Here is a 20473-nt window from a genome sequence, read left to right as displayed (position 1 = left end):
ATTAGCTGATCAGATTACCATGGAACTGCAACATGGAAAAGCTTTTGAAACATCAGCATTGCTAATCAGATACAAAGCCATGCTGCAGGAACAGGAGTGATGGGTGAAAGGTACACTAGTCAGCGACTGAAACTGAGACTAAAGAAATTCTTTGGAGGTGACATTGTCTTCCACCAGCCTCATGATCGGACTAAATCAGAGCTCCTGTACTCTAGTTCCATATCAGTTAAAGACATCCTGAACTCTGTTTATCAATCCAATTCAACAATCAGTGAGTATCCTCTAACTGCAGCTGCTGTGGATAAAGGTGATCCAGTAAAGTTGCTGTACCAGACAGCCAAGCTTATCAAGTCTGAGATCAGTGACTGCCAAGGCATATCATTAAGGCTGCCTAACATCTCAGACTTATCACTGACCAAATCTAAGTCACTGATACCAGACAAACTCTATTGGCTACTAAGGTGGATCATCACAAATTCAGACAAGGAAGGCGAGGGTGATTTGTCATCACCTGAATGTAGCAGCTCATCAGATGAAAGACGTGTTGTGATGCTAGCACAGGACATTATGCACTGTGCAACTCATGCCTGCACAAACATGCCCAAACATGCTGCCTTGGGCCTTGCAATCCACCATATGACACGTTCAAAGCTGCTAATCACCATCCTGAACAGAATGGGTCACTGTGTTTCTTATGAAAAGGTACAAGTAATGGATACTAGTCTCGCCAAAGAGATTCTAGCCAAAAGTGATTTGTTTGGAGTGGTGGTTCCATCAAACATCCGCCCAGGCAGTTTCGTCCAAGTTGCAGGGGACAATAATGACATCAACGAAGAGACACTTGATGGCAAACTAACAACTCACGCTACAACTATGGTCCTCTACCAGCGAGGGAAGTTTGGTCCAGCACCCATGAGGACAGTCTATGCCGACCACAGAAAGGACCCGGTCGCTCAAGTCAACAGGGATATGTCAACTCATGAAAGAGTACAGTGCGTACGGAAAGCATCCTCCTGTTACCAATTTTTGGGACAGGTAGAAACAGAGTGGTTCAAATGTACTGAAAATCTTCATGCAGCTGCTTCTCAGGTAGACCTTGCTTGGGCTTTGGTCAGAATGACGCCAGCGAAACTGTTTGAAGTTGATCTGCTCCCACAGAGCAGCAGAAAGTGCCTGGTTGGAGTGCCTTTCAAGCAATGGTTCACACCAATGTTCCCACTAGCACCAACATTGGTTACTGCCCAATGATAAATGGTTCTCCAACTGAATTCAGCACTGTCTACACTCTCATGAAAGCTGTGCAGTCCATGATGGCAAGCCTTGGTCAGAAGGATAGCGTTATCACATTCGATCTTGCAATCTATATGAAGGCGAAAGAGATACAGTGGCGGTTGAAAGAAGAATTTGAAGATACCGTTCTACGGATGGGAGGTTTTCACATTGCCATCAACTACCTGGCGCTGCTGGGGAAGAAGTATGAAATGTCTGGGATCGAGGATCTTATTGTAGAGTCTGGCATTTATGGTTCCTCTGTAACCACAGCCATTCTGAAGGGGAAATCTTACAACCGTGGAGTGAGGGCCCACAAAATAGTTATGGAAGCCATGTTTCGACTACATGGCGTTCCTTTGTGGAATGGCTCTCCAAACAGAACAGAACTCATGTGAATCAACAGGCACTTATTGAGGAAGCCACTCATTGCCAGCTGGCTCTAGAAAATGCAAGAGATGTCCAGGACGCCATGTTGAAAATGTGTGATGCACTTGCGACACTCAGGCAGAGCTCACCAGATTTCAAAATGATGCAAAATGCAAGTCTCAGCTATTCACCTACTGGAATGACTATGTGGTCATGGTACAACTACTTCTCGAGTTCATCAAGGCAGAAAGGACAGGAGACTGGTTTCTCCACCTATCAACCACTGCTGCAATGACCCCTCACTTCTTCTCAATGGATCGTCCCAACTACTCCAGGTGGCTTCCAGTTTACTTGGCCGATATGAACCAGTTAGCAAAGACCCATCCTGATGTACACCATGAGTTCATGTCTGGGAACCACGCCATAAGTCGGTCAACCAAACCATTTGCTCAGGTATGGACAGACATGGCGCTAGAACAATCCATCAACCTCGACAGCAAGACAAGTGGTGGCATCGTAGGCATTAGTAAGAGACCAGGAGCACTGGAACGATGGTTTCTGACATGGCATGAACGAGCAGCAATAGCAACAGCAATGAAAGAGATGTGTGGCCTACATGACTCAGATCGTGTGGGTACTCACAGAGAAGGAGCATCAAAGAGGGTTGAGAGAGATGAAGCAGATATTCAGAAACTGATAAGGATCATAACATCAGGGATGATGACAGATCCCTTTTCCCTGGATGAGGACGAGCATTGTGTCTCACCACTTGTCAACATTGCAACTGGAGTTGTGATGCCGCCAGATACTGCCGCATGCCTACTGAATTCCTACGACGCCGGCACTACTCAGATGATGGACTTTGTTGAACAGAGACTAAATACCAATAACGTGAATTTTTTTAATGCTATACCAAACCTGAAGATCAAAACATTTGCCTCTCTAGCAAAGAAGAAAACAGTGAAAACAGCTGACAAAAAGGTACTAACTTTTGGTGCTGACCGTGACCTTTTTGGTCGACTTGTGATTGCAGCAAGAGCTCGAGATATTGACTTGAAAGATGTACTAAGCTATGAACTTGCAACAGTACCATACTCCCTTGCACATCCTGATGGCAGTCTAAGGAAGACAAACAAAGGCGTACTCCTTACGGAGTTGGAGAAAAGGATTCAAGTTCAACCAAATCCGCCACCAATAGCCAGTGGGAAGTGTTCAGCTTGCACCGCTTGGTAAAAATGGATGTCGGCGTGTTGATGTTGTCTTTGACCGCTACCTTGATCTGTCAATCAAGGCTGGGGAGCGAAGGAAACGTGGTGCATCTGCAGGCTTACAGGTCAACATTCAAGGTCCAGACACACCAGTCCCAAAGCAGTGGTCCAAGTACATAAGCAACCAAAACAACAAAGTTAACCTAAATGCATTCCTGGCAGAAACCTGGTGCCAGATGGGTGTTGATAATCTGCCTGATGGACAAGAACTTGTCATCGGTGGTGGTTTCAAAAATTCAACAAGGTCAGTTCGAGTCATAAAAGGGCACTGTGAAGACCTAGCCAACCTCAAGTCAGACCACGAAGAGGCTGACACACGGCTGCTACTGCATGCATCATATGATCACAGCAGAATAATCATTCAATCCCCGGACACAGATGTAGCTGTCCTGTCCACATTTCACTACAGCAACCTACACTGCCAGGAACTGTGGTTTCGAACAGGAGCTAAAGACAAAGTGAGGTATCTGCCTATCCACAGTCTTGCCCAAGATCTAGGACCACAACTGTGCAGAGCCTTACCAGGATTCCATGCACTAACGGGCTGCGATTCTAACAGTGGCCTCTCAGGGCTGGGAAAGAAGAGGGGTCTGAACATTCTCCTCAAAAGTAAAGAATATCAGTGCAGTCTTGGACAGCTTGGAGAAGAACTGCAACTCTCTACTAGCACATCGGAAGCATGTGAGGGTTTTGTTTGTTCTGTCTACACCACAGCAGAAAAGGCAGGGAGAAAAATAAATGATGTCAGATACTGGTTGTTCTGCCAAAAGGGACAGAAAATGAAAGCTTACCCCAACTAGTGATAGTTTGCTGCAGCACATGAACAGAGCCAATTATCAGTCTCGTGTGGAAGAAAGCTTTGGAATCAACACAAAACTTACCACCACCTTCTGGACATGGTTGGATAGTTGAGGATAATACACTCCAACCCGTGCTAATGACGAAAGATCCAGCACCCAGAGGCCTCATCGAGCTAACAGTCTGCCACTGCCGGAAGTCTGCATGCCGACGAGCAAACTGTGCATGCCGGGCAAACAATATGCCATGCATAGAGTCATGTTCATGCATGGCCCAAGAAGTGTGAAAATCAAAGAACTGTCGCTGATGAGACCACAGATGAAGAAGATATTGAATAACTCTGTTAATACCAGTGTTAATAACTGTGTTGAAAAATTTTGTGTGCGGAGTGACTATGGATTGTTGATACTAACGTTCTTCCTGCGGTAATAATAATTGATGTATGTTGCTCATTCTTTCACAAGATATAATAGAATAATAGGGCAGTTTTGGTGGCATAAGAAACAATTTATGTTTTATGTGAAAGGAAGGAGAAGTAGTCACAATATGATACAAAAATGGAAAACTAGCATTTTTTTCCACTCTTCTTGCATTTCACGTAATACCCTCATCAGAAGTGAGGTAGAAGCCAAACTTCATATACATGTACTGATAGAGTATTTCATTGCGAACCATTTGATATATAACACATGTATTTTTCATCCAAAATAACTCTGATTCCTGTTAATAAAATGAAGTGATTACGCAAAAATTATTTTTCTCACTTTTTTTTGTAAATCGGTCTATATTTTTTAAGTGATACCACAATTTAAAACCACAAACTACCTAAGGGTGTTCCAGAGGGTCTACCCAACGATCCTATCAAGCCAAACCTTATCTGTAGGGGGTGTTGAACGAAATCCCTTATTTGGCCTTGTACAGGAAGTAGCTGCTGGACTATTGAAAGAGTTCAAGTCGTAGGCAGGAGGAAATACAGATGAAGGAAGATTGTTCCAGAGTTTACCAGCGCGAGGGATGAAAGAGTGAAGGAGCTGGTTGATTCTTGCATAAGGGGTTTGGACAGTATAGGGATGAGCATGAGTAGAAAGTCGTGTGCAGCGGGGCCGCAGGAGGAGGGGAGGCATGCAGTTAGCAAGTTCAGAAGAGCAGTCAGCATGAAAATATCGATAGAAGATAGAAAGAGAGGCAACATGGCGGCGGAATTTGAGAGGTAGAAGACTATCAGTATGAGGAGGTGAGTTGATGAGATGAAGAGCCTTTGACTCCACTCTGTCAAGAAGACCTGTGTGAGTGGACCCCCCCCACACAAGATGCATACTCCATACGAGGGCGGACCAGGCCCCTGTATATGGACAGCAACTGTGCGGGGAAGAAGAAATGGCGGAGACGGTACAGAACGCCCAGCCTCGAGGAAGCTGATTTAGTAAGAGATGAGATATGAAGTTTCCAGTTGAGATTTTGAGTTAAGGATAGACCAAGGATGTTTAGTGTTGAAGAAGGTGATAGCTGAGTGTTGTCAAAGAATAGGGATAGTTGTTTGGAAGATTGTGTTGAGTGGAGAAACTGTGTGTTTGAGGCGTTGAAGGACACCAGGTTCCTCTTGCCCTAAGCGTTCTGTTGCCTCCAGCCTTGAATCGTTAAGTTCCTGTGGAGTGGGTCTTCTATTAAAAGAAGTTGAGTAATGCAGAGTGGAGTCATCGGCATAAGAATGGATAGGACAGTTCGTTTTGGAAAGGAGATCATCAATGAAGAATGGAAAGAGAGTGGGAGATAGGACAGAGCCCTGCGGGACACCACTGTTAATAGGTTTAGGGGAAGAACAGTGACCGTCCACCACAGCAGAAATAGAACGGTCAGAAAGGAAACTGGAGATAAAGGTACAGAGAGAAGGATAGAAACCATAGGAGGGTAGTTTGGAAAGCAAAGATTTGTGCCAGACCCTATCAAAAGTTTTTGATATGTCCAGCGCATTAGCAAAGGTTTCACCGAAAGGGCTAAGAGAGGATGACCAAGAGTCAGTTAGGAAGGCTAGGAGATCACCAGTAGAACGCCCCTTGCGGAACCCATACTCTCACCTGGTTCTCTCACCTAGTGGGCTTCCCAGAACCCGGTAGACACAGGGCCCAAAAGGAAGCCGCACTCTGCTGATGCGCCAGCCTGACTAGTTCAGTAACTTCCGTACATACAAATACATGTGCTATAGACAGAGCTGGAATTGTGCATCATGTGCAGCAAAGTAAATAATCAATTAATAATATGTAAATGAACAAACTAAAATGTAAAAAGTCTGTCACCGAGATGAGCAGCAAGGGATGCTTTGAATGCTGAGAGTGAATTAGCTGAAACAACATGCTGGGGAAGAGAGTTCCACAGCGAAATACCTCTGACGGTGAAGAACCTCTTGCGGATCTCTAATTCAGTTCTTATGTGTGCAGCCTTATACTGACGGCCTCTTGTGGTGCCCAGAGGTGGACTGACAAACATATCCTCGGGGGCAATAGCACAAAAACCGTGAAATATTTGCCAATACTTTACCATGTCATGTCGTAGCAGCCGACCATGGACAGAGTACAAGTCCAAAGCCTTCAGTCTCTGGGAATAACTTAGATACTGGCGATCAGATAGAAGGTTAGAAGTGGAAAGGTGCTTTTGAATCTTCCGGTTAAGGACTGATTCAAAAGCTTTAGATAGACAAGAAAGTAAAGCTATAGGGCGGTAGTTTGAAGGATTGGAACGGTCACCCTTCTTAGGCACAGGCTGTACAAAGGCATACTTCCAGCAGGAAGGAAAGGTAGATGTTGATAGGCAGAGACGAAAGAGTTTGACCAGGCAGGGTGTCAGCACGGACGCACAGTTTTTAAGGACAATAGGAGGCACTCCATCAGGTCCATAAGCCTTCTGAGAGTTGAGGCCAGAGAGGGCATAGAAAACATCATTTGGAAGAATTTTAATAGCAGGCATAAAGGAGTCAGAGGGGGGATGAGTAGGAGGAATATACCCAGAATCGTCCAAGGTGGAGTTCTTACAGAAAGTTTGAGCGAAGACTTCAGCCTTAGAGACAGATGAGACGGCAGTGCTGCCGTCAGGGTTAAGGAGAGGAGGAAGAGGAAGAAGTGAAATTGGAGGAGATATTTTTGGCTAGATGCCAGAAATCATGGGAAGAATTAGAAGAAGCAAGATGTTGACATTTTCTATTGATAAAAGAAGTTCTGGTAAGTCGGAGAATAGATTTGGCACGATTCTGGGCTGAAATGTAAAGGTCAAAGGTAGCGGGTGTTCGAAAGCTCTGGAACCTTTTGTGAGCTGCCTCTCTATCATTAATAGCACGAGAACAAGCGTGATTAAACCAAGGCTTTTTAGCATGAGGAGTAGAGAAAGAACGTGGAATGTATGCCTCCATTCCAGAGACAATCACCTCCATGATGCGCTGGGCACACACAGAGGGGTCTCTATCCTGGAAGCAGTAATCATTCCACAGGAAATCGGAAAAGTACATCCTCAGGTCGTCCCACCGAGCTGAAGCAAAATGCCAGAAGCATTGCCTCTTCGGTGGGTCCAGAGGATGTACAGGAGCGATAGGACAGGATACAGAAATAAGGAGGAGGAGCCCAACGGAGAGAACAGTTTGACAGAGTATGCAGAAGGATTAGAGGTAAGGAAGAGGTCTTCTTAGTGTAGAATGTTAGGCCTGTCTCCAAGATGGTCAGGAATACGAGTAGGGTGCTGAACCAACTGCTCTAGGTCATTGAGGAGAGCAAAGTTGTAGGCTTGTTCACCTGGCTGGTCAGTGAAAGAGGATGAAAGCCAAAGCTGGTGGTGAACATTGAAATCTCCCAAGATGGAGATTTCAGCGAAGGGAGAGTGGGTCAAGATGTGCTCCACTTTTGAGTTCAAATAGTCAAAGAATTTTACATAGTTAGTAGAGTTAGGTGAGAGATAAACAGCACAGATGTATTTAGTAATAGAATGACAATGAAGTCTAAGCCAGATGGTAGAAAATTCTGGAGTGAAGGTCGTGGGCATGAGAGCAAGTGATGTCGTTGCGCACGTTGGCACAACATCCAGCTTTGAATTGAAATTTAGGATAGAGATAGTAGGAGGGAACAGAGTAGAGATAACTGTCAGTAGCCTCAGAAACCTGTGTTTCGGTGAGGAAGAGAAGGTGAGGTTTAGAGGAGGAGAAATGGTGTTCCAAAGAATGAAAATTAGAACGAAGACCGCGAATGTTGCAGAAATTGATAAGGAGGAGGTTTTTAGGAGTTATCAGGACGCCTCTCAAGTCGGCAGCCAGAAGGGGAGTCCTCCCTGGGGGAATTTATGGTATCCCCCAGGCAGGGGACTCTGAGGCTCTGTAATTTTCGCCATTTTAAATTTTGAATTTTGGGAAAGGTGTGTGTGTTGTGTGAATGTTGTGTGGTGTAAAAAGAGAGAGAACTGTCTTTAGAGCATGCTGAACTGCTCTCTGGTGTTGATGAGACAAAAGGGAAAGGATGGGTTCAAGGACAGGGTGCTAGGATGTGTTTTAGGATGGGTTGAAGGACAGGGTGCTAGGATGTGTTTTAGGATGGGTTCAAGGACAGGGTGCTAGGATGTGTTTTAGGATGGGTTCAAGGACAAGGTGCTAGGATGTGTTTTAGGATGGGTTCAAGGACAGGGTGCTAGGATGTGTTTTAGGATGGGTTGAAGGACAGGGTGCTAGGATGTGTTTTAGGATGGGTTCAAGGACAGGGTGCTAGGATGTGTTTTAGGATGGGTTCAAGGACAGGGTGCTAGGATGTGTTTAGGATGGGTTCAAGGACAGGGTGCTAGGGATATGTTTGAGGATGGGTTCAAGGACAGGGTGCTAGGATGTGTTTTAGGATGGGTTCAAGGACAGGGTGCTAGGATGTGTTTTAGGATGGGTTCAAGGACAGGGTGCTAGGATATGTTTTAGGATGGGTTCAAGGACAGGGTGCTAGGATGTGTTTTAGGATGGGTTCAAGGACAGGGTGCTAGGATGTGTTTTAGGATGGGTTCAAGGACAGGGTGCTAGGATGTGTTTTAGGATGGGTTCAAGGACATGGTGCTAGGATGTGTTTTAGGATGGGTTCAAGGACAGGGTGCTAGGATGTGTTTTAGGATGTGTTCAAGGACAGGGTGCTAGGATGTGTTCAAGGACAGGGTGCTAGGATGTGTTTTAGGATGGGTTCAAGGACAGGGTGCTAGGATGTGTTTTAGGATGTGTTCAAGGACAGGGTGCTAGGATGTGTTTTAGGATGGGTTCAAGGACAGGGTGCTAGGATGTGTTTTAGGATGTGTTCAAGGACAGGGTGCTAGGATGTGTTTTAGGATGGGTTCAAGGACAGGGTGCTAGGATGTGTTTTAGGATGGGTTCAAGGACAGGGTGCTAGGATGTGTTTTAGGATGGGTTCAAGGACAGGGTGCTAGGATGTGTTTTAGGATGGGTTCAAGGACAGGGTGCTAGGATGTGTTTTAGGATGGGTTCAAGGACAGGGTGCTAGGATGTGTTTTAGGATGGGATGAAGGACAGGATGGTAGGTAGGATGTCTCTTTGGGCAATCCTGCATCAGCTGACAACTTCCCACCTCAGTAAATTCAGGTTATAAAATTAAGATTCTTCAGAGCAATGGAATTTGTAAAGACATAGCTGCGCAAGTGTGACAGACTGTTACTGAATCACTACCAGCACTCTGGCACTTGTTACTTTTATGAATTTCCTGCATTTCAGAATTTGGACAACTATATTTCAGCTTACAAAATCCCCGTTAGCAAAAATAAATTTTACTGGGATTTTTCAGACCAATTCAGACTCCTGGACTTCCACAACACCAACAGCAACACTCAGGCACTCACATCCCTTACAAATCCCTGCACATCAGAATCCGGACGCCTAGATTTCAGTGTAATTTCCTCCTTAGTAAACTGAGGTAAACGTAGTGATTTCTAAGACCAATTCAGACTAACCGACTTCACTATCTGGGAGGCAACACTCAGCACTAACATCCAGGCCGGGCGCTTGGTGAAGCCCCTCCTGACGAGTCGCCGTTCACCGACGCGCTCCAGCGGCAGACTGCTGAGGCCGAGGGCGTACACATGGCGGGCCAACACACAGGTCAGAGTGTGGAGGGTTTCTGCAGGGAGGAGGATAAAAGTGGCAGTTATGTTCGGCTGTTGGAGAGCTGCATCTTCACCAGCTACCTTCCTCTAACACTTCTGAGCTTTTATTTAATTCTTTATCATCAGTGAACTCATCCCCTGAGCCTAGAGAGAGGCATGAAAACAGCCTTCATTAAAAGCAGGCCAGCAATGCTGCATATCTAAATGATTCTTTACCTATCCAAGGGCAGACAAAGTACATCAATCAGTGACATAACAAAAGCACTGCATAAGGAGGAGTAGGAGCACTTTCTCCAGCACCCTCAGCCTGTTATCTCTTTGGCAGGAAGAGAGGCAACGTGAGGCCTGGCTCCTTACCGCCCACTCCTTGATAAGCTCATCCCTGTGGGTGAGGGAGGGCAGGGTGGTCCCAGAGCTCACCAGATATGCACACGTTAAGGTTGGCCTTAATCCACAGCACGCGGAGGGTCTGAAAGGTGCGCGCCACAGACTTACACATCATGCTGGACTTTTCATGTGAGGAGTTCTAGATCAGATAATCGTTTTAGGCTTGGTTACACATGATGTCGGACTTTCAACATGAGAAATTCAACCTAAGATAATCCTAGTGACTGGCAGAGCAAAAAATGTATATTGGTTACACACACACACACACACACACACAAGTTAAGCAGTGACATCAGTAATAATCACCATCATTAGAGTACTCCAGTTCCCTTGGAGAGGATAGAGTTAAACCACAAACACTTGCAGCACATTCTGAGGGTGGCAAGACACTGTGAGGAATATTACCAACAGTCATGTAACACAAAGGGGGCAGCTATGTCTTTGGCCAGTCCATAATTATACTTGTCACAAACACTTGCAGTATATTCTGAGGGTGGCAAGACACTGTAAGGAATATTACCAACAGTCATGTAACACAAAGGGGGCAACTATGTCTTTGGCCAAGCCATAATTATACTTGTCACAAACACTTGCAGTATATTCTGAGGGTGGCAAAACAGTGACGGCCTGCCTGCATGCTTGCTGACAGCTAGTCACCACTGCTAACAAGGAGCATGTTTAAGGTGCGTCTCTTCACTCACCCGCTGACTGCACCCCATACGGTCAACTTGGGTAAGCCTCCATGTAGCTGCCCTTCCCATTCTAAGAGTTACATGAGTCGTGAGTTATGTGAGCGTCCCCGTGGCCATACAATACTTATGGTTGTGACTTTACTATATATATTCTCCATTTTTTGTATTCTATTATTTTCTATCAATATTAACCGGGCAAATAAGTTTACTCTCATAATTTAATGGTCTTCTATTTTTTATTTTATTTACAGCACAGAGAGCAACTCAAGGGCAACAAAAAGATGTAAAAAAAAAAAAATAACTGTTCCGCTCATACAGCAATAAGTCTAGAGTGGCCAATAGAGAGGTCAATTTCGGGTGGAGAAGTGTCTTGATACTCTCTTCTTGAAAGAAGTCAAGTCATAGGCAGGAGGAAATACAGACGAAGGAAGGCTGTTCCAGAGTTTACCAGTGAAGGGGATGAAAGAATGGAGATACTGGTTAACTCTTGCATAAAGGGTTTGGACAGTATAGGGACGAGCTTGAGTAGAAAGTCGTGTGCAGCGTGGCTGTGGGAGGGGGGGAGGCATGCAGTTAGCAAGTTTCGAAGAGCAGTCAGCATGAAAATTTCGATAGAAGATAGAAAGAGTTGAAACATGGCGGCGGAATTTAAGAGGTAAAAGACTATCAACAAGAGGAGGAGAGCTGATGAGACGTAGAGCCTTAGCCTCCACTCTGTCCAAGAGAGCTGCGTGAGTGGAGACCCCCACACGTGAGATACATACTCCATACGAGGGCGGACACGGCTCTTATATATGGAAAGCATCTGTGCAGGGGAAGAAGAACTGGCGGAGACTGTACAGAACGCCCAACCTTGAGGAAGCTGATTTAGTGAGAGAGATGTGAAGTTTCGAGTTGAGATTTTTAGTTAAGGATAGACCGAGGATATTTAGTGTTGAAGAAGGTGACAGCTGAGTGTTATTGATGAATATGGGAGAGGTGTTTGGAAGATTGTGTCGAGTTGATAGGCGGAGAAATTGAGTTTTTGAGGCATTGAAGGACACAAGGTTCCTTTTATCCCAATCAGAAATGATAGCAAGGTCTGAGGTTAAGCGTTCTGCAGCCTCCAGCCTGGAGTCATGTAATTCCTGTTGAGAGGGTCTTCTGTTGAAAGAAGTTGAATAATGCAGAGTTGAGCCATCAGCGTATGAGTGGACAGGACAGTTTGTTATGGAAAGATCATTGATGAATAACAGGAACAGAGTGGGTGATAGGACAGAGCCCTGTGGAACACCACTGTTGATAGTTCTAGTAAGTAATGGCACCAGTCCTCTCTGCCAAGGATTAATTCTAGTTTTCCTGAAGGAGTCTCATTATGACACCCACCTCATGGCTGCCAGTTCTGTTCCACTCATCCATCATGCACTGGTAGTGAGGGCCGGCCACTGCAGGCACTCAAACATAATGAATGACCTTGATCAAGCCTATCGTTATGCTGTCCAGCTTTCTAATGCAGTGGGGTGTTGGGGGGTAGAGGAGAAGGAGTAGCTAGAATAATTTTCCAGGGTTGGTGATTTTTTTTTTAAATCAAAGAAATCAAAAAATCATTGATTTTTTTTTTTTTTTTAATTTTCAGATTTTTTTATTATTATTTTTTTTTTTTATAAATATATATCCTGGTGAGTGATTTGAAAGTCTCCATAGGTTACTTTAAGTTTAAGTTTAGGGCCTGTAAGTCTGAGCACAGTCAAGGATCCAGATACATACTTGTTCAATACTTGTTTGTAGTTGGTACAGGAGCAGGTTTAGGACAGATAGAGTTGCCTGAAGTTGTCATTTTCATGACAGAATATTATATTATTACCACAGAGAAGAATATCTACTTCTGTTACTGTTTGGTTGCTAACCTTGGTTATTATTATGATACATTGCCTGCCAAGTTAGTAAAGACTAAAGGAGGAGGATTTTGGGGGGAGCATCAATGTGTCAAAAACTGGTCCTGTCATTTCATCAAATCAGCAAAAAACTAAATCCATCAAATTTTCCAATGTTTCCATTTTGTCAAAAACAGCTTTTTACCCTTATCCCATCAGTGTAGCAACAAGTTCATATCATTTCAATGCATCAAAAATGAGAAGGCATCAATATATCAATAAATCCAGATGTTATCAAAGCATCAAATTGTTAAAAGTCATCAGAGCATAAAAAAAATCAAAGTTATCAAAGCATCAAAAGTCTAGTCCATGATGACACTGTGGGGTATTACGACTTTGACAATGGTACACCATCACAACTACCTGACAATGGTACACCATCACAACTACCTGACAATGGTACACCATCACAACTACCTGACAATGGTACACCATCACAACTACCTGACAATGGTACACCATCACAACTACCATTAATGCAAATGTTTCTACATCAACGAGTAAAGTGGTGTGACACAGTATGATCGAGACTAACTTGGGAACCAAATTCTCGAACTAACAAGTGATACTCTGTTCGGGGTCACGAGGCAATATCAATGAAAGCCTCAGTCATACCCTTGACAGATCAGAACGGGGTCTGTACCTTGTAGCACCAGGAGCACTTCAGCCTGAGGAATTAACAGAAATGTAATGTGCCATCTATCAATAAGATGCCGGCCAACTACTCCATTATCCGGGGTAAGATCCACCATGGAAATGGACAGTATATTCATATGCAGTTTATCTCAGCTGTGGGCCACACGATGGACAGGCACCTTTAGTTTCTAGAGGCGGCCCACACTCGAGACAGATACGATTCAGATGATGCTGATGAAGCTGCTGTTGACTAAGAAAATCAACCTTCTCAGCAACAGAATCATTGTCCCTGCGCTGTGTGTCTGGCACCCCTAGAGAGAACGATCTGCTTCAGGCCTTGCAATAATGCACAGGTCTGTGTAGGCAACAGCGTCACAGAAACCATGAGGTATCCATGTCCTATCTGCAGGGGCCAGGTGCAGGAGTGATTAGAAATATTCACTCAGCAAGATATGAAATACTGCTGCTTCATTTCTAGTTTTGAACGCTGCTGATTAATTGCAACCCCCAGTCTTCAGAGGGAAGAATGACACTCTCAATTTTATGGTTCTTAGGTTATTTATTGTAAAAAAAAGTCACTTGAAATAAAGACTGATATTGATATGTATCTTGCTGTGCTGCCTCGCGCTTCATCTGCTGGACCTGAACATAATGTGTCGATGTTTTGCTAAGATCTGAAGATGTTTTTGACATTTTGGAAATATATGAAGTTTTGGATGCATTGATTTGATTTTATCCATTTTTGATGCTTTGAAGCCATCTAGTGTTTTTGATGATTTGATAACATCCAGGCAGTGTAAGCTTTTTTATAACTTGATAAGATACAGCTTTTTGGATGCTGTGAAAAGATAGTCTTTTTGGCGTTTTGATAGGCCTGACACCCTTGGAATAGTTTTGATGCTTAGAAGGCGCCCGATTTTTTACCAAGTAAAAAACATATGGCAAGTTGGCAACATTAGTGCAAGAGGATATAACAATGTAGGATTATTTATTTAATTTTTTTTTTTTTTGGGGGGGGGTATATAACTGTAAGAGAAAAAATGAAAAAATACATATGAAGAGGTTGTTTTACTTTACCATCATTGGAGCACATCATTTAACTTATGGAAGACTTTTAGTTAAAAAAAAAAAATCATGATTTTTTAGTAAAAAAAATCAATGATTTAATCATTTGATTAAATCAATTTGATTTAATCATTGCCAACTCTGTAATTTTCCACTATATTTTTATACTTTTTTATCATGGTAAAAATGCATTTAAATATGCCTTTTGTCCTTGTTAAGCTTGGTGCTGGCTGACTGATTGATAATGGAGAGTAGTAAAACAGGAGGAGGAGGGGGAAGAGGAGGAGGAGGAGGAATACATAGGAAGAACAGACACTAGAAGACCTATCGGTCTATGGCGAGGGTGTCAGTTTACTACCGCTACTACTAGTAATCTACGTGGTAGAACAGGACAGAAAAGATGAAGGCTCCTTCCACCCACCTCTCCTCCGGCAACGTGCAGGAAATAGTTAGAAGAGAACACCATGTACCTTTAAGGAAGAAAGGGACATGGAAATTTTACAGTAAAGAGAGAAATAAGAGGAAATTACTACCCTTAACTTACACTACTGGTAACCTAAGCTGTGGGGGAAAATGACTTCATTACATAAGAACATAAGAACATAGAAACACAGGCAGACTTGAAGAGGCCAAGTGGCCTACACAGGACAGCCCCAGAATCCCCCCTAATACTCACGATGGGTGAGGTGGAGGCTTGATCCTCGTTTTACCGGCGGTACTAGGCACGCACCAGTAACCTGTCACCTTACTGCACCCACACCTCACTCCATCTGTCATGCGGACATTAACTGTTGCTTTACTCTTTTGTTAACTTACGCTACTTGCAATCTAGGTTGTGGGAGAGAATAATATGGATTTAGGTTGAGGTCTTGCTGCAATCTGTCTGAAAACATGCGAAGAAGGGTCAGTATAATCTTATATCCCTGAAGTACTTATCCAATGAAGACTTGAAGCTATTGATATTCTGTGCGCTAACTACTGACGGTGGAGTCTATTCCAGTGATCGACGACTCTATTATTGAAAAACTTTTGCGCACCAATGTGTTACATCAGTTTCCTTCAACTTCATACCGTTGCTGCGTGTTATTGTGTTGGTGTCTCTCTGAAATAGACTATCTAAAGGAGGAGGAGGAGGAGAAAGGGGAATAAAAAGCATTGGTGTGTTCCTATATCCTAACAAATGCTGGCAGCAGGGTGGGTGAACATAAATTACTGGAGTCTGAGGCAGAGTTGCATTGCCAGGTGACATGAAGGCAAGGGTGGGTGAGGCATGGGGCACGTTACTGCACTCACCATCCAAGGACTGCAGGCTGGAGGGCATACTTGGCACATCCTTGTAGTGGGGCAGCAGGAGGAACCAGTGGGAGGTGTAGGGGTGGAGGCCGACCACCTGGCAGGACATCTTGGCAGGGCTCAGCGTGTGGCCTATGAACCTTGAGTTGGAGCAGCGTTGGAACACTCTCCTCATCGTCCTCTGTCCCTGTGGTGGTGCTGGCCTGGCTCTTCCTCTGGGCTGAGTCTCTGAAATGGGAAAGCAGCATTCATCAAGGCATTACTATAGGAGACAATGCACGTACAGAGGGAATAGTGCAGTCGCTACAAGCTTCTTTCAACAGCAAGGAGGCAGCTTAATGGACAAAATCACATTAGCAGCGACAAAAAGCCTGCTGGACGCTGCTCTCACCAAGGAAAAGAGAATGAGCACACACCAATGTTTCAGGGCCAACATTTAGGACAGAATGGTTTTGAAGGACTGGCTGCACTACAAACACCCTCCCCTCTTCCTACATCTCTTTCTCTTCCTATCCCCTGCTCCTCCTTCTCTTCCTGCCCCCTCCTACTTCTTCTCCTTCTCTTTCTCTCTCCATCTCCTCCTCCAACTCCTTACCTAATATATATGCTTTGAAGAGGAAGAAAAGGAGGAAGAGAAGGGGATAGGAAGAAAAGAGGAGGAGGGGAAAGGAAGAGAAAGAGGAGGGAAAGGAAAAGGAGAAGGGGAGACAGGAAGAGAAAGAGAAGAGAGAGAGGAGGAGGAGGGAAAAGGAATAGTGAATGCATCAACATAAAAGCCTGCTGGATGCTGCTCTGACAACGGTAAGAAGAATGAGAGGCTGGAAGATAGGCTGGCTGTTAATTTCCTCGTTTTTCAATATTTTCCAGAGTTTTATCATCTATTTTTGTTTTTTTACAGTTGAGCACAGTTGTTCATGGGCCAAATATTTGTATACATTTTTATTCTTCATTGTTCATTTCAGCTAAATCATTCGTATTCATAATCTACACAGATGGATTGCAATGTGTGTGTGTGTGTGTGTGTGTGTGTGTGTGTGTGTGTGTGTGTGGGAGGATACCCAGAGACACACAGTGGCGGTCCCTTGCAGACTCCTAATGTTCTTATGACTAGAAGTATTTACAGGGACAGAAGGAATTTACTTCAGGGCACACAGGGACAGGATGAGAACACACAATGATATACAAGGACAAGGAAAATGGACATATGCACAAAAATAGGATACGTTTAAAAACATGTCCCTTACTTGGTTGGCGGTCATGCACGCCCACAGCCCTTAGTGCATGGCGGGCGGTGACGTGCAGGCTGTAGGCGTGGTCCACCCTGGCGGCTCCCTCCTCCACGCCGCTCGATGAGTTGCTGCCACCACCCACGGCTGCTCCCTCGCCAGATGGTAAATGTCATCGCCAACTGCAGACGTAATTTCATGCAGTATATACGTACATAAATTCTTGGGCTATATTATGTCATATGTTATATAAAGATTATGAGATATAATGTCATGTATTATTTGAACATTTAAACTTAAAAGCCTGCAAGATGTCAGTCAGTCTACACATCAGCAAATATTGTGGCCCAGTTGTGGCGTGGGTTGTGAGAGGAACACCAAGTAATTGACCACAACTTTGCAGAGGTTTGAATGTACTATTTATAGTAAACATATAGTTTTAAAAAAAATGTTTTATTTTAGTTTGATTTAAAAGATCTGAAGCAAAAGTGTTACAAGCCAACTTGAGCTCCCTTCCTCCTCCTTTTCCTTCTTATTACAGTTATTATTATGAGAGACAAATCAGGCAGAAAGGGAGGAAGGCTGACACTGTGAGCTTCCACTCCAGCAGCCCACACACACTGCAGACCACAAGAAGGAAAGCTAAAGCAATGAGAAAACTAGAAAGAAGCTGAGATACTGTAGAAGATCATACAAGTGGAGGGACAGAGAGACAAGGCAACAGATATCCCAACATACACCTCTCCTCCTCCTCCCCTTACATTCCTCCTGGCCTGGCACCGCTGCCTCCCTGCTGTGCTGCCTGCCACCTGAGGTTCTCCTTGGCCCAGAATGACGGGCGTGGCATGGCCGTGATGGGGCAGCTGATTTGATGCAATGCAGGGCCGCACGCCGCCCTGCCCTCTGCTACTCTGTGGGAGGCCTGTGTTAGAATCCCTAGCATTGCTGTGATGCGTTACAGTTGGAAACTCTTCTGCCGTGGCCGTCCCCTGGTGGCAGCTCCTAGGAGCAGGCGTCTATGAAATGATGATGATGTTCCAGCACAATGATCCTCACCAATCTGGCTTTTGTCTGAAGTCTTGTTCCTTTATTTGAGACCTATCAAGCAGACAGTACAAGTGAATGTTACAATTTTGATGGGAAAGACAAGTGGAGTACCCCAGGGCAATGTTTTAGTCTCATTATTTGTGGTATATATTTATGATCTTACTTAATATAGTGCTGTTTTTGACTGGACAGATGTTATGAGTGGTGCAGCCCAGGGTAATGTTCTAGAGCCAGTATTAATTATTGTATCGTATATATATATATATATATATATATATATATATATATATATATATATATATATATATATATATATATATATATATATATATATATATATATATATTAATGACCTTACTGAGTATAGAAGAATGGTGTAGTTTTGACTGGACAGATGTTATGAGTGGTGTAGCCCAGGGCAATGTTCTGGAGGTGGTTTCATTATTGTGGTTTCTTACCTACATTTCTTACCTAGATGGGGAGAACCCCATCTAGAATCAGGTGACGCCTACAACCAAGACAGCAAGTAGATTGTCCTTTAGATGATCTGATGGTTGGCTAATGTGGCATCACCAAGACCACACAAACCACTGCCATAACACTCTTGAGCAAGTGGCAAGACAATGCAGTCAGGTTGGCAATCCTGAGTGGAGACACAGCACAGCACAGGACACAATTTTACAATTCAAAGTCATACTCAACAACCCAAAGTCAATGAAAATCACACAAAATTTGACCAAAAGAAGTGTCGAGATGCTGTTTAAAAGCATTAATAGAATTCACCAAGACAACTGATTCTGGTAAATTATTCCAAATGCTAATGACCCGCACTGAGAAGACATGAGCTCGAACATCAGTGTTGTAACGAGGCACAAAAAGCTTGTCTGTTGTGATTTTTAGCAAAGAGGTGACCTAGATTAGGACAAAACCCTTTCAGAATGTTGAACACCATAATAGGATCAGCTCTGATCAACCTTCCTTTAATGGAGTCAAGACTCAATCTAGCGAGACGTTCACTATATGGTAGATCGTGGAACCGGCAATTTTCTTGGTCCATCTCCTCTGAACATTTTCTAAAAGCCTGGGTCATGTCACCTGTATAAACAGTGAACCAAACCACAGAGGCAAAGTCCAAGATAGGGTGAATATGAGAGATGAAAACTGCCTTCATGAAATCAGCAAAGGGTACCCTTTAAAATACAGTAACCAATGCCTCCAGCCTTGCCAGTGATTTCTCTCACATGCAAGTGAAACCTTAGGGAGGAATACACCCTGACCCCAAGATATTTATAGTTATCTCGTACATCTTGAATGGCTTGGTTTCCTATACAATATGGTAGAGGAACAGGAGCATCAAGGAGATTCCTACAACAGTTCGTTCTGGCACATTTACCAACTGAGAAAGATAAACTCGTGAACACATACTCACTTCTTCCTCTGGCACTACTCTCCTCTACACTAAGCATACTGCACTACTCTCCCTGCCGCCTGACAGCCGCTGGTGATCCTCAGCTTCCGTGTTGCAGAGCGCCCGTGCTGTGTTTACCTTCCCTGCAGATGATGACGATGATGTACGTGGGTTGGCGCCCTTGCAGCGGGAGCACAATCCCGTGACATTCCTGTCTCGTTTCCGTTACAGTTTGCGTTTGCTTGTTCAGTATCAGTAATATTTTTTTTCTATCATTTCCGGCTGCTGGTTCTGCTCAAAGGGTTGTTTGTACGATACAACGTGGGGACTTGTTATTCGTCTCGTACTGCACCAAGGACGTCCGTCCAGTGGGAACAATGGCCCGAGGACGTGGTGGTCGAGGAGGCCGGGGGGCGGGAGCTCCAATAGTAAGACCAACGCTCATAAGATTGTTTCCAGTGCCTCTGCCGCAGCAAGTATTAATGCTGACGGTAGTGACGACCATAGATGGGCACGATAACAGAAAATTAACCTTATTCCCGATACCCGATAACTGATAATGGAAAACCTTATCGGTGATAACCGATATTCGTTAACTGCAGACACAAATATAAGCGATAACCGATAACCGATATAAATCCATTATTCCGATACTAGCTAAAGTCCGGCAAATCTTATAAGTGGCGGCTCTGACCACAGATATATATTAGCTTCGCTAGATTGGACATCACGTGACCGCGGGCGAGATTCACAGGCGCCATTTTGAAAGGTTGCGCCAGTCATCAGCTGTATGGGGAAAGCATGGGGAAAACGCGGAAAGAAGAAACAAAAGGCACCCAGTGCTTTGTAATTAACTGCAAGAACTACAAAAATAAAGTTACGAAGAGTAGAGGAATCTCATTTCATAAGTAAGTCAATTTTGGTCACAGTTTTATATGATAATACCCGAAAATCGAGTGTAAAACAGAGAACACTCCCACTCCCA

At 44.1% G+C, this 20473-nt stretch overlaps 1 protein-coding gene across 6 annotated transcripts in view; it reads right to left on the bottom strand.

The window, feature by feature from the left end:
• The window catches only part of LOC126993473 (uncharacterized), a 68879-nt gene extending 49280 nt beyond the window's left edge, over positions 1-19599 (bottom strand). For 2 of the 6 annotated variants that reach the window (XM_050852611.1, XM_050852612.1), the window contains exons 1-4: positions 19510-19599; positions 17052-17215; positions 15808-16035; positions 9669-9835 (exon numbers count right to left, since the gene is read on the bottom strand). In XM_050852611.1, the coding sequence (XP_050708568.1) occupies positions 9669-9835; positions 15808-15982 (342 nt within the window). In that variant the 5' untranslated portion in view covers positions 15983-16035; positions 17052-17215; positions 19510-19599. Of the gene's footprint in view, positions 1-9668; positions 9836-10178; positions 10291-15190; positions 15285-15807; positions 16036-17051; positions 17216-19509 lie in introns of those variants that run through there. The other 4 variants (XM_050852610.1, XM_050852609.1, XM_050852613.1 and 1 more) reach the window with 3 other exon arrangements.
• Positions 19600-20473: the final 874 nt, after the last annotated feature.

Source organism: Eriocheir sinensis, unplaced genomic scaffold (assembly GCF_024679095.1).
Source record: "Eriocheir sinensis breed Jianghai 21 unplaced genomic scaffold, ASM2467909v1 Scaffold618, whole genome shotgun sequence".
NCBI classification, from domain to species: domain Eukaryota; kingdom Metazoa; phylum Arthropoda; class Malacostraca; order Decapoda; family Varunidae; genus Eriocheir; species Eriocheir sinensis.
The sequence above is the reverse complement of the archived record's forward strand: the minus strand, read 5'-3'. Positions and strand labels throughout refer to the sequence as shown.